At 34.3% G+C, this 15,374-nt stretch overlaps 1 protein-coding gene across 4 annotated transcripts in view; it reads right to left on the reverse strand.

Moving 5' to 3' along the window:
- Positions 1-43: 43 nt before the first annotated feature.
- MYEF2 (myelin expression factor 2) overlaps positions 44-15,374 on the reverse strand; it is a 27,349-nt gene continuing 12,018 nt past the window's right edge. For 2 of the 4 annotated variants that reach the window (XM_019664509.1, XM_019664481.1), the window contains 8 exons: positions 11,421-11,522; positions 10,254-10,304; positions 9,945-10,013; positions 9,541-9,639; positions 9,172-9,243; positions 7,194-7,402; positions 7,063-7,114; positions 44-609 (listed from right to left, as the gene is read on the reverse strand). In XM_019664509.1, coding sequence (XP_019520054.1) covers positions 446-609; positions 7,063-7,114; positions 7,194-7,402; positions 9,172-9,243; positions 9,541-9,639; positions 9,945-10,013; positions 10,254-10,304; positions 11,421-11,522 — 818 coding nt within the window. In that variant the 3' untranslated portion in view covers positions 44-445. The remainder of the gene's footprint in view (positions 610-7,062; positions 7,115-7,193; positions 7,403-9,171; positions 9,244-9,540; positions 9,640-9,944; positions 10,014-10,253; positions 10,305-11,420; positions 11,523-15,374) is intronic. The other 2 variants (XM_019664490.1, XM_019664501.1) reach the window with 2 other exon arrangements.

Below are 15,374 nucleotides of genomic sequence, written 5' to 3' on the forward strand. Positions count from 1 at the left end.
TTATCCAAATATTTTCTTTTCAAACAGAAATTTCAAACAGAAATTTCAAACAGAAATTTCAAACAGAAATTTCAAACAGAAATTTCAAACAGAAATTTTGAAAAAACCATCTGTGTTTTACCTTACAATAAGTTGATAAAAGCTGGAGAAACTTGAACAAACAAATCCCACTATGTAGTACTGAAAATAACAAGGAAATGGCTTATTTCTTTAAAAACAGTATAACCATTCATTTAAACTGAATGACCAGACTTGCTGTCTTTAAAACCCAAACTTGAGATTAACAAAAATCACAGTATATTTAACACTATACTGTTAAAAGCTGGTGGGAGTTTTAAAAGTACATTTTTACAGCTTTTGTTAAGCATACAGTATTACTTAAAAATGACTTTCACTAGGAGATTCGGCAAAACAGATGTAAGAATGTTCCAACCGTGGTTTGAAATTATGCATTGCGATCCAAGCGAACATCAATTTCTCTGCCACTGATTTTTATGCCATTCATTATTCTGCAGGCTTTTTCAGCTGATTCTGGGGAGTCAAATCTGACTGTTCCACAGCCTTTTGACTTTCCATTCTCCATTTTTATTTCTGCAAACATTACATGACCTATAAAAGAGAAATTATGTAATTACTAGTCAGTTTAAAAGTTTCCATATTTGACTACACAGGTTTGAAATTTCTCATAACCAATAAATGATAAGTAACTTGACTAGAAACATTAACATTAATGATTTAAAAATAACATGTAAGCATTATTCACATCATTTTATATGCTGAACATAATGCAATTCATACAAAGTAATGAATACATACAGGTTAGACTATACAAAATTGGGATAAAAATTTGCTTAGGATTTAATATTTTATTAAAATAAAAAATTTTAATTTTTGTGAAATCCTTAGTTTCTGAAGTGAATTTTATAGCAATAAGGCAAGCTAGCACAAAATGCTAAGTTACCATGTCCAATAAAATACTGCAAATTTAAACAAAATTATTTTTAGACAAAATGGTTGCTTTCTGCTCAATCTCCTCGTTTCCCTTTTATCCTCCATTTGAACTCCTTCATTCCTGAAAATAGTAGCAACTGCATAGAAATTTAATTTTACCAAGTTACAAAGGGCCCCTCTACAGCTGCTTTTCAGCAACAATGCCAATCATTTATTCAAAATCACAAGCTGAAGCATAAGAGTGGCACCAAATATGTTCTGGAAATAGGCATGGAAGATATACTACAGATTTAAATCAATAAAGGTAAAAAGTGTGATGGTAAGCGCACGCAGGAGAACTTGGGAGGAGCCTCCAGGAAGGAAGAAAACAAGACCATTGTTCCATATACAGTTAATATCACTGCTAACTCTAGAGACTGGTATTTGAAGTATATCAATTATCATTTATCAAAATACCAAATGGCCATAAAACTCCATCGCCCAAACCAGAACACCTGAGAGAGTAAAAGCGCGAGTTTTTAAAAATTACACACAAATAACAGCTCTAAAGTGAGACTATCCCCAGGCAAACCGGAATGTATGATCACCAGATCCACATAGATTTAGGTGTGAGGTATGTGACTTCTTAGCATAGTATTCCCCTCCCCTTGAATATTAGAGTTGCCAGATCACCAAGGGATAATTTTAGTCTGGCAACAAAATCAGAGACCCAGACATATTTAGTTCTATAAAGGGAGGCCAAAGGAAGAACAGGGATGGTAAAAGCAAAGGGCTTGGCAAAAAATTCCATAAGCTATTTCCAGGAGATGGGAACAATTTTTAATCTCAATGCATAAGATTAGCTTTTCTCTTTTTAAATGTTGATCTGATTGATTTTTTATCTACAACATCCTAGACTACTTTTCTACTTTTGTATTTTCATCCACCCCTCCTACATAACTGAATTTTTTTCAAACTAATTGGTAGTCACTCACTCATTTACTCAAAACTAACTAAATAGTCCAAGTTAATAAATGCCATACTGAGCCAAAACCATGATCTTGTAATCCAGGCCGGGCAGTCTTTAACTGTATTTTAAAAGTTAAAAAAACAGTCTAATCCCCAGAGAAATTATATTATAATGGTTAAAGCAGACCCAAACAATATTTACCCAACTAGTAAACACACACATGCACAGGAATCACATTTTCTCAAAAACATCATAAAATGAAAATAAAGTGAAAGAAAAAAATATATATATAGTGTGTGTATGCATTAAATATATGTGTGTGTGTGTGTGTGTGTGTGTGTGTGTGTGTGTGTGTGTGTGTTATATAAAGACAGAAAGAGAGCAATTGCCAGACTTCTCTAATATCTTGAGTGCTGGGACTTGAAAAAAGCAAGTTTAATTAAAGAAGCATATCTTGGTAAATGGCAGTACTTTACACTGATTTTAAAGGGGACTGTGAATTTTCAAGGTCTTTTAAAGTTAAAGTTTTGTCCTCATTTTTATTTTATGTTAAAATTAAACATTTTTCTTAACATAAGTATCCCGTGATAGGTTTATTAGCAACAGTAAGGTTCATTCAAGCAAGAAATTTTCAAAACTTCAAAGGAAAATACATAATTATCTCTTGTAAAATGTCTCTATCTTTCAGGACAAGTTTCTCTTTCCTTTTTTCCTTTTAAATTCTCTATTTAGGATTCATCACTCAGGCCCCCAAATTGTTGACCTTACAATGATCTCTAGGCTTTTCTAGCTGATGAGGTTTCTCAATTAAGACACTTGAAACTTCTTGCAGTTTGGATACTCAGGCTATGTAGAAAGTGGCCTATAGATAGATACTTGCTTCATGGTTAAGAGTGCCCCCCAAAATCCAATAGGGATAAAGCCAGAGAGCGAGATGTATGTTTTTTAAGTTTCTTCTTAATCTCATAAAAACAGCAACTGAAATAGTCTCTTTTCTAAAGATAAATAATTGAGAAAAAATTTCGTTTCTAATAATTAATAATAATCAGATCTCCCTGGCTTTTTATATGCTCTGAGGACTTCCTTAAATGACTTAAATATCTACTGATATTGTATGATTCTAAGAACAAAAATAGGACTATTTTAGCAATAGTATTGGTACCACAGAATAATCAAATATACTATTACATATACTTATTATAAAAATAACTCATCCTGCAATAAAAGAAACCTATTTTATTTAACCCAGCCTATTCACTTCTTGTGATGTGTACTTTGGGAAATACTTATATAAAAGCATATCTAAAAGTAGATCAAATTAAAGCATAAATAAATAAATACATACATACATACATACATGGTTCAATGCAATCTACTTCTAAAGTGAAGTTATAATATAACCACAGGAGAAGAAAAGCAAAATCAGATATTCTACAACAAATAGTAATTTATAAGGGACCAAAAACACCCCAAAGTTTTATTTTTTCTTTACAAATAAAAAAGTGACTCTATCAACAAATATTCTGCATATATCATTTTTATTGTTACTGTATTATTTTTACTATTAAGTTTTTCTGGAGTCAAAGTCTACTAGTTAGGCTTGAAGCAGCAGGTGCTTTAGTAAATAAAATCTATCACATCTCCATTTTCTATGCAATTATCAAGGATACTCATGTAGAAAACTACATAATGGAACTCTGTGGAACAAAGTTATATTTGTTTACATAGTTCATAACAGGAATAATTAAGAATGGGCACTAGAGTTCTAAAATGTTATGGCTCTGCCTCATACTAAGCCAGAGGCCAAAGTACAGCTAAAGTGTACAGACAAAAATGGAGCAAATTTGAAAGACTATGCCTATTTGACTTCATTAGCACAACCTGAACTAATGTGGATCCAACTCTGAATGGGTCAGTTAATTTATTTACTCAGACTTCTTAAAAATTCAGGTCACTGAGGAATTACATAAGGCAGGATAAAAAAGAGATCTATTTTACTATACTCACTTATTTCCCATCTTTTTGTATTTGGGCATATATGAAAACATTTTTTCCCTGAGTTATAAAGGCTGAGGAAATGTTGTATTGAGTGTAATTATAACTCATAATACAACATTTTCTCAGCTTTTGTAATTGCCCCATCAAGAACAATTAACCACTATAGAAATTTAATAAACAGAGGGATTGCTGATCATTTACTGGCAGATAATGTCTGAGGGATATGCATGGAGTACCACTAGACTCTTTACTAAGAAGCAACCAAAAGAATATACTTCTCACCTTGGGCTGGTGGTGGGGACAAGGGGAATGGGCAACAAAAACTGCCTTTTACTGAGAAAGAGGCTATTGCTGGTTTCCAGCAGGTTAAAAAGAAACTTCCCATACTAAGAAAGAAAAACTCTTAAAATTTAAAAACAAAGTGATAAGGCAGAAAAACAGATGATTCGGTTCACACAAACCAGGTAATTTCCACAGTTGTCAATAGGTGGACAATTAATTCTGTATTACCATAACTTATTTTCTTTCCCATCAGTGCAGTTCAAGATTGAAACAGGGGGCCGGCCGAGTGGCGCATCGGTTAAAAGTTGGCTTGGGGACGTCAGCTCTGAGCAGAAGGACCCCAGTTCGGATCCCACATGAGGGCCAGGGACACTGTAATCTACAGCTAAGATGGTGAACAACAGTTTGACCTGGAGCTGGGCTGCCATGAGTTGACGGCAACAGTGTAGGCTGCAGCCCCTGCTGCAGCGGGCTGCCATAGCTACCGTGTGTGGCCGGCAGCCAGTGTGAGCTGACAAGAGCCGCCGCGAATGGCCGTCTAGAGGTTGGCAAGCAACTGCCTCACCTGGGAAGAGCGCAATGATAATACCAACATGGGCCAGTGAAGCAAAGTCCTCCACAACTAGACTGAAGAACTTGTCTGTTCCCCTTTCCTGATTCCCCAAAGCTGTTCCCCTCCCCCAATTCCCCAATTAAAAAAATCTTAAAAAAAAAAAAGATTGAAACAGGAAGATGGTAGGGAATTATTTAAGTATGATATTATACTACCTTAATACAAATCTAAAAGTCAGGAACTTTTACAATTAGAATTAAAAAGAAAAACAAAAATCATTACTCTCATGATATAACTATAAACTGATCAGGAAGTGACATAAGAATAGAGCTAAAATAACAAAGTGAATAATAATAATTCAACTGCTTTTTTATTGGCTAAAATGACGAACAAAATTTTAAAATGTCAATTTTGATACTATTTTTTTCCTTTCAGAAAATGTCTTCAAATTACTGATGACCCTCTGTTAAAATAAGGCCACTCCATCAAGAAGCCCACCAAAGACCTCAAGCTTGCTTCAAGCCTTGCTCAGATCTGACATCAAAGGAAATCTGTCTACATAGGCTAACGAACAGTCAGCTCAATATTACATTTTCATTGATGTCATTTATTTGCAGCACTTTGTTCTTTTTCTTGTTTCATTTCTACTTTTGAAAAAAATGTCATATCTCATTTGGATTTTTTTTTTCACTGCAACTACAATAACAAAGATTATCTATACTTGCTGCCACTGCTTCTCATTTGACATATTTCACTAAGGCCCTAATATGTTCATTCCTCTGTACTCTTCTGGGATTCATGGTCAGATGCTGCTTACTCATTCTGGTAGATCTTCTTACTCCTAACAAAGACTACCAAAACCTCAAAACAACTTCATAATTCTTTTTTCTCTTAGTGGTTACTGTTTACTAGCTGACTCATTTTCAACAACTTTTTTTCTAATCAAAAAAAAAGTTTAGTTTCTCTTCTTTAAATAAAATATAAAAAAAGATGATCAACAAAAGGAGCCAACAGACCATCCTAGACATATTTACACTGTATGTTGAGTGGAGAGATATCTTACTTTGTTCACCTTTCGAATGAATTCTAATGACAACAAGCTGCCAAAAATACAGTATCTGTAGATTTAATGAATAAATAACTGAATAAATGAAGATCTGCTCAGAATGCTTACACTCATAAACCTTTAATAAACTCTTACAATATGTACTGAGGCAATGAAAAGTGCTAGGATAAAAAGATGACAGTTCTTGCCCTCAAGAGCCCCTCCATCTAGGAGGGAAGAAAACATGTGAATACATTACAATCGAGTTAGATATAAAGTACTCTGAGAACACAGTAGATAATAGATGCCACAGTGACCACTTTGATCACAAGTGATCACTATCATTTTGTGACTAAGTGGCTACAAAGGCTACTTTTGTGGGAGAACGCTAAACTTATCCCCTTCATGATCTCAAAACAATTAAAGATATATTCCAAATATTCTTTAATTTCTATTTACTATCAAAGGCTGAATGTACCATTCTTAGCTTTTTTTTAATCTTCATATGCCACCTATATAGCTTACTGTTGTGATTACAGTCTCCGCGACATCACCCAACAGCAGAAAATTACCAATTTCCTAACCTGTTACTTTGTTCCACTCACACTAGTTCTCTCATCCTCACCCAAAAAAGGCCCTCTTTTAAAAGTACTAACCACCTAATCTTTTACAGACCTAATGAACATATGGTTATATAGGTAGTATCTGTATAGCCAAGAACCATTTATAAAAGAATTAGAAAGGCCACCAGAACATACCTACGTCTAAGGAGTTCCAGGCAGCAGGTTCTATTCTATGAGGTAAGGTACCTGTGCTGTGTAGGCAAATGGGTTGCATAGGATGGGTCATTTACTAACTCCATATCATTTGGATGTCACAGCGTTACATTGGGCCATACTGACAATGTTCTGTACTGTACTATAAACAAGGAAATATATATACCATTCATTAGTATTTCCTCAGAAGAAAAATAATCTTTTTAATGTGAGCAATCATAATATATATTAACCTTTTAAAAATCAGGTAATAAACCAAGCTTTTACTTTAACCACAGGAGACAATGACAGGCTCTACTCTGAATCATGTTATTTAGTAGTAATTTGCACTGCTCTAAGTCAGAATATAGCAAAATAATTTGTTTATCTGAAGTGAAATTAGAACTGTCATACTATGCAGGAATAATCATCTGGACAGGTAAAGGTCAAAACACAGTGTTTAAAAGTTTAAAATCAATTTTTCCTCCACAATCACTATTAAAACATCTGCAGTCATTGGTATACTTACCACACTGACTGAATTTTTCTTTTAGTTTCTGCCAAGTCAAGTCAAAAGGCAGCTAGAATGAAAAAAGGTATTAGTAACAGATTTACAAGGCAGAAAATAATTTTAAGTATCCTTTGCATTTAGTTGCTTACATTTCTGACAAATATCTGGTTGCCTTTGGAGCCTAGTCTGTCTCTCATTCCGCTTCCCATCGGGCCCGATAAAAATCCTCGATCCATATCGATGCTCCTTTCCAGTATAGCTCCTATACCTGGTCCCATTCTATCAAAGCTGGAACTCATCCGATCCAGTCCCATCCCCATTCCTCCAGTCACACTGTTCATACCACCCATTCCACCACCTGGATTTTCAGGGAGGGAAGAAACAGTTTGGGAGTTTGAAGTTTTTGTTTTAAAAGCAGAAGGGAGAGGAAGAAGGAGAGAAAGAGGAGGCAGAGAATAATTTTCGAGAAAGGGAGAGAAAAATTAATTCATTTATGTAATTAGATAACATGTAAGCATAAAATTATTTTCATACACACAGTATAACATTCTTCCAAGAAACAGAATTTAATTTGGTATACATTTATTTGAAATGTTAATGGCTAACTGAATATGTTAATTTTAGTCACTATGTAATATACTACACACATATACTTCCATAAAATTATACTCTAATCATAAAACTCATCATATATCAATTATATAAATTTTCTACCAATTACTTTATCCATTAATATCATAGTAGTTTTTACCCTCATTTTTACTTTCTAATAATATGCCAACTTTAATAATGGCTAGAACAAAGATATACGGGGCATATTAAAATTATTACAACACCAACACACCAACTGTTGCTCCCATCATACTCGCCCACACAATGTTCTTTTCCTAGCTTACCTTCCACCTCAGTATCTTCTGTTTCACACATAGTTTCTCTTTTTGTATAAATTCAATTTTCAATAACAACAGAAACACATAACTTTTAATATCAAGATTATACAAAACTTGTGGAGGTAGCAACAAAAAAATGGAATAACACTCCTTTAGCTGGAGCTTGAGAACTTAGCTCCCAGCCCATACTCACTCCATTCTTATGCATTCAGTCCCCTATAACTACTCCAATCCTACCCATTCTCAAAATTTATCCTTTTTTCATACCTAAAATTCTCATATATAGAAATTCAAAAAATTAACATCACCCTCAAATCGGCTTTCCATGAATAACAATTATAAAATTAGGGAAAAAGAAGTGTAAATACTGAGGTGAAAAGGGACATTACCAGTAATAGAAAAATGGCCAAGACTGAAAAGATAATGGAAAGGACTAAAAGGAGAAACAAGGTACAATGGAAATAGGTATCTTCAGCTGATAGGATTCTTGAATTAACTCTTAGAATAGTTAAAATAGGCTGTGTTTCCTATTTGTGAGATTTCAATCAATTAAAGGAAGTCAATAAAGTAGGGAGAACTCATAGAAACATGGTTCAGGTAAGCAATGGGGGCCCCAAACTCAGCCAAGAGTTAACCCTTAATATAAGGCCTAAATGTAGTAGTGCAAACAGATGTAAGAGACTTGGCATTCCTGGGTGTTGCAACTACTCGTGATTCTATCACAGGAAAGGTTTAAGAGGAGAGCAAATGAGCATCTGTTTCAATGTTAGCCCTCAACCGCAGGAGGTCTCTTTAGGAGTGTTATATCTGGGGCAATTCATCTGTGTCTATCAAAACACAAAAAAGGTGTTTGCAAATTTGCTAGTCACCAATAGCAGTTGTAGAGAATAAGAAAGGAAACAAAGCTGGTGCTAATGTAAAAGTTGTTCCTGACACATGATCAGAGAAATCCCCAGATTCCCTAGTTGAAAAGGAGATTCTTGGATTGTGTTATAATTAACACAGACTCGGGTGTTAGCCTAGAAATATCAAATAAGTAAAATTCAAAATTAGTTTAGAAATTTCAGTGATCAAACAGAAAAGTTCAATAGCTATCAAAATTTATATTAGGACAAGACATATTAACATATAAAAACAAAGTATTATATTTACATATATTCTACAATAACTACTCTAGCAAAATCTTTTGCAAGCACTCAAATATTACTGAATAAATTCTAGTAAAATTTAAACCTACTTATTCCAGATCCTACTGGACCCATGTTAGAAGCTCCTATTCTTCCTGCAAACCCTCCAATCATTGCACTGCCTAAACAAGGATGGAAAGATAATATACTAATTAATTTAAATAATCATACTTTAAAATTCCCAAGGTACTATGCTCTCAGATGTACAGTAACTAAAAAACATAGACTTAGGGTTCAAATATGTAAGATACTGAAAAAGAGCTAGTACATTAAAATCGCCGAAGTGTTTTTCTTCTAGTAATAAATTGTGTGAAACATTATAAATTTTCAGTTTTCCCCACAAAAAAAGAGAGAAACAAACTTTGAAAAATAAATAAAACCTGCAAAAAAGAAAACAGAGAAGTATGCAGCCAGCCTACCAAGTCTACCAAAGGAATCTCCAAAGCCTCGATTTATTCCAATATCACCACGTCCAAAGTCTCTCTCCATGCTACTAGTCATCGCACCACGGTATAGCTCTGAAAAGATTATGCCACAAATTAACCCCCTTTCAAGTATATCAATGCACAGTAATCCATTTAGGAACATTTTGTAACTAAACCAAAAACATGGCTAATGTCACAAATACAAAAAATGCCTGAGATTTAGCCAACTTACCTTACATGCCACATATATCCCCAGTCTAATCATGCCTGTCCTTGTCCCCTAGGATCCACATACACTCTCTGAAGAAATCTATAGTACCCATTCCTAAGTAGGGGGAACATTTTAATAACACTCTAAACTAAAGGTGGCATGCACATCCCACCACACACGTACCTACCTCCCACTCGGCCAACTCCTCCAAATCCCCCCATGCTGTTCATTGCTTCCAAACCACCAAACCCAATTCCTATGGAATAAAGATTAATTTTGAGATTTGACTGTCAGGTGTACAGCTGAAAGGTACATTTTGTAAATCACCTTCCATATCCCTTAAGTATGTACCAAGTTAACTTCTGCTAGCAACCTTTAGGACACGAGGCAACAATAAACCATGACTTTTTTTTCCCCCGTTTGAATTCTCAACACAGTTCCGAACTTACTAAAAATGGTGATGGGTACATACAAAAAAACAAATGCTTATACATACCTCCTCCAATTCTATTCATTCCTCCAAAACCTGGGCCATCCACTCCCATACCTCAAATAAAATACACAGTATGTACTTTCAGTAAATCTTATGACTAAAGAGTGATATAACACAATACGACAAAATAACTACTATTGGTTTAGTCACAAGGAACACTAGAGAAGCAGTGGGGCACAGGTAGGGTGGTTTAAAGTGCTATGTCATATCAGTTTTCTAATTATGAGTCTTCAAAAAGGCCTCATTATTTATTAGACAAAAAAACAAAGTTCACTGGTCACATTCAGTTAAGAATATCTAGAAGTAGATAATTGTTCATTTCTTTTTGTTTGGCAGAACAAAGAAATCTGACTATCACTGATTTTTTATTCAGCACAAACACATGCGTATCACTACAGCAGATTTAGGGATCAGGTCAGAAAGTACGTACTCCTCTGAACATGGTAGTAAGGGAGCAGTGAAAAATTAAAGAATAAAAATAGTATGTGTTTCAGAGCGTGCTGGGTCCACGTTTCTCACTAGTTCTTTTGTGTTGGAAAATACAATATTTTTTTAAAATTATATTTATGTTAACACATAATGGATTTATTATTTTTAAATAAATATGTAAATATGTTTTAATTTCTAATATAGTAAATATTGATAAATATAACCACATAAACAAAAGTAATTTGGAGTCCTCAACAAATTTTAAGAATATAAAAGGGAACTGAAACCAAAAAGTTTAAAAACTAACCTTCAAAGATAAATGGTAGTAAGTTAGTTCAGGTGAAGAGCCAACTAGTTATCTGAAAAAGTTACCTTCTCAGCAAGATATACAAATTTAAATTGCTTATGATACAGTAGCCTTTCCGTCATTCCACAAATAATGTTTATCCATGATACATATGCACTAAGCTGAACATTCTCCTTCTGTCTTACAGCCATTTCAAAATCCCCAGGGCTGAAAGGCTACCTACAACACAGTGGCTTCACAGAAACGCTCCTGACATCTGCCCACCCTTTTCATGTTCTCTGCTCTCCAAGGTTTCACTCCTTTTTCAGACAGAAGTGACATCCCGAATATCCAATTATAAAATACAGTCCTTTAAACATTATTACAAACCAGCAAATGTGAGTTTTATGATCTAGCAAATGTATCACTTGATATAAGCAAGTTAGAATACTCACCACTTGGACCTAAATTTCCCATCACACCACCTATGTTCAACTGGCTGGCACTAATAGGCTGTCCACCCGGACCAAGTCCCATTCCAATGCCTCCAAGACCACCTGAAACACAATTAAGAACAATATTACCAACCCATATATGATTAACTAACTGGCACTACATTTTTTTTAAAAAGCTTCATGCCTACAGTAGTTTCTCTACAATTTTTCAAATTTGTAAAGAGCACCGGTTCTTGTTTTTGTTGGAATGCAGCAGCACACTGAACCCTCACTATAATACCACTTATAAATGATGGGAAGTGTTTATGAAGCAGATCCATCTTATATCTCAATTAAAGGTATACTGAAAAGCACTAATGAAATACCAAGAGGATTTTGAATATTATATCACTTTACAAATGGCATACATATCTGAAAAAGAGACTCTTGCTTGAATTTGTAGAACCACTTAAAATTTAGCAATTACTTTTAAAATGGTTCAAATCAAACCACAAAGTCAACTACCATGAAAACATAATATTGAATAAAGCAAATGTTACATTACCTAGTTTTATCATTTACTAAATATTTATTTACATTTATATGGCACCTTAAGTGTTTTCTCATCTATTATCCATAGATGAGATTTTTGAGACCTTAAGTTACTTGCATGTGTCATTTAGCTATATGATTAAAAGTAGAATTTAAGTTTTCTGTCTCTAAATCCAGTATTTTTTACTCTTCTCTTAAAATAATTAAATTAATTTAAAATAGACTTTAAGAGGATAATTTCATGGCCTTAAAGACAGAGCTAATTAATATTTGAGTAGGAACTGTTTTATTCTACTTTTAAAGTTCTTGCTAGTCAATGTAGCAATTAGGTGCTGAGAAAGACATATACCAGAAATGCCAAAAAATATGTATACAAGTAGGCACTTAGGTCAACGCTGCTCAAGCAGTAGTTCGCCGTAATCAGCGGTGTCTGGATGCTGATGGTAATCACTTGAGCACCTCTTGTAATTGCAGAAGTCAAACATGACTTGTATTCATCTTTTGTTATACTGAGTATTACAATTTTAATACAGTTTTCCTTTCTTAAAATGTGTATACATTTTTTTGGCACCCTATGTATATATATTTTATAAAGGTAGAGTATACAGAAGCATGCTGTGTTAAATTGGAAAGACCAATGTGACCTGGTAAAGGAAGGTTTTTTTTCCAGCTTAATCCCTAACATGGTCCAACTGAAAGCAAAGCACATTTGACTGTAAACAATGCTCATGTCTACACCTAGCACTCATATTTTCATGTTATCATCGTTCACTAAAACAGAGTAGAACTCCTTGAAAGTAGGTCAGTCTCAGTCTTGGAACAAGAAAAATCTTCATGGATCTGGGAAATCCTGGGAAAACCAAAAAGTAAGATTAGAGGCATAGGAAATGAGGAGGCTCCCACTTGCCAAGTCATAATAATTTGAGTGGAGAGGGAGGGAGGGAGAAATGAAAAGCTGGGAAGATTAATAATGATTAATGTAACTAGAACAAACTGATTCTGTCAGAGTCTATGAGTTCACAGTATATCTCGATAGAGTATACAAAAATGTAAATCTTGAAAAAAACATAAGTATGAATGTAATAGAAGATTTATTTTTTTATCTAAATAAATAAGAGTATTAATAGTGAAAAAGTAAATTAGGAGCCCCTGCATAAAGCCAGGATCTCGAAAAATGACACCCTGAGTCTTAACACATTGTTGACTGGTCACAAGTTAACTCATGTTTTCATGCCCAACCTTTGTTGACCAGTCACAAGTTAACTCGTGTTTGCACTTGCATTAGCTATTTCCGGTTTTAAAACTCAGGGTGATATAGGATATTATAAAAGCTTTCTTCATCATGTTCAGTCGTGTTCACTTTATTGTTAAAAATAATTATTTTTCTTGATATTTAGGTTTTTAATCACAATTCTAGTATTGAAAAAATTTCAACTATGATGGATCGTGATGGTGAAGAATTTTTCAATGAATTATATGCAGATGCTTTATCTGATTGTCCAAGTGATTTTGAAATATATTGCAGTGATCTGGAAAATGATAGTTTATAGGAACACCGTTATGAATCTGATATTAGACCACCAAAACGGCAAAAAAGAAATGTAATAGAATCTGATAGTGAACGTGATTTGAAAAGTGGAATGAAAACGATATTACACCAACTTTGGAGGATTATTCAAATATTTCAGGTTTAACTGTTGAACTTAGTGATCCACAGAGTATCAGTGAAGTGACGGATTTACTTTTTGAGAATGATTTTTTCATTCAGTTGCTTCTCAAACCAATTTATACCACCGCCAAATGGAACAATTTTATAAAAACTGCTAAAACTTAATAACAATAAAAATAAAATAAACTGCTAAAACTTTACCATGGATGGAAGTTACCACTAGCGATATAAAGACATTTCTCCATTTATTTATATTGATGGGACAAACTAAAAAATCACATTGGGAGAGATTATTGGTCAACGGACGCTTTGCTTGAAACACCAACATTTCCTACAACTATGAGCAGAATGAGATTCGAGCAAATCCTTACATTTTTCCATCTTTTCCGTAAGTCACAAAATACATCTAGGGAAGACAAATTTTATAAAATTAGGCCTCATTTGGATTACTTCAGTCTTTGTATTACCTAAACAGGAGTTATCCCTAGATGAAGCAATGGTACCATATAGAGGACGTATCAGCTTCAGAACATATAATCCAGCAAAGAGAACAAAATATGGGATTTCAGTGAGAATGCTTTGTGAAAGTGAGACTGGCTACATTTGCAACTTCGAGATCTATTCGAGTGAAGGCAAAAAGCTACACGAAACTTTATTATCTGTCTTAGAGCCATATCTTGATTCTTGGCATCATGTATATCAAGATAATTGTTACAATAGCATTTCTACAGCTGAAATATTATTAGAAAAAGCTAGTCTGTGGTACCATAGGGGAAAACCGTGGCTTGCCAAAGGTACTAAAAGAAAAGTCAAAGATTCTTCAGAGAGGGGAAATGATGTTTTTTACGGAAAGGACCCATTGTTCTTATCACATGGAAAGATACAAAATAACAGCCAGTGACATGAGATAGCTTCTGCATAAAATTGCCAGGCAACAATGTGATAAGGTAAACTTGGTGGAGGAGGGTAAGGACTGCCCTATAAAGGGAGAAAGGACAACATTCAAGACATATGTGCTGAGAATTTTCCATAGTTTATTTTTTTTAAATGAATTCTCAGATCATGAAAGCCCAACAAATAGTAATCCACACTCACACTATAGTAAAAACACATGCCAAAGACAAAGATCTTAAAATCAGCTACATGAAGAACACAGCTTACCAATAAAGAAAGGACAATTCAATTGATAGCTGACTTAATAGCAACAATGGAAGTCAGAAGGCTGGAATATTTCAAAGTGCTGAGAGAAAATAACTATCAATCTTAAACTGTATAACCAGTGAAACTATCTTTGAAGACATTTATAGAAAAGCAAAAATTGAGAGAATTTACTAACAACAGGTACTCATTGAGAGAGATTTTAAAATATATGCTTCAGGGGCAAATAATTAGTGCCAGGGTCTATGAAAGCAGAGAAATGATGAGACAAAAAATGGTAAATAATAATGCTGGATTTGTAGGACTGAAAAAAATATATAGAACTAAGACACTGAGCAATAATAGCACATAATTCAGTAGAAAAGTGATTCAAATTAAAGTATTTAAAAGTCTACTATTGCGCCGGCCGAGTGGCGCGATCATTAAGAACTGGCTTGGTACGCCAGAGGGCCCCGGTTCGGATCCCACATATGAGAGCCAGTGACACTGCTCTCTACAGCTAAGATGCTGAACAACAGCTCAACCTGGAGCTGGGCTGCCATGAGTCGCTGGCGATGGCTTAGGCTGCAGCCCCTGTGGCAGAGGGTTGCCATGGG

This window comes from Hipposideros armiger, unplaced genomic scaffold (genome assembly GCF_001890085.2).
Source record: "Hipposideros armiger isolate ML-2016 unplaced genomic scaffold, ASM189008v1 scaffold_12, whole genome shotgun sequence".
Lineage (NCBI taxonomy): Eukaryota > Metazoa > Chordata > Mammalia > Chiroptera > Hipposideridae > Hipposideros > Hipposideros armiger.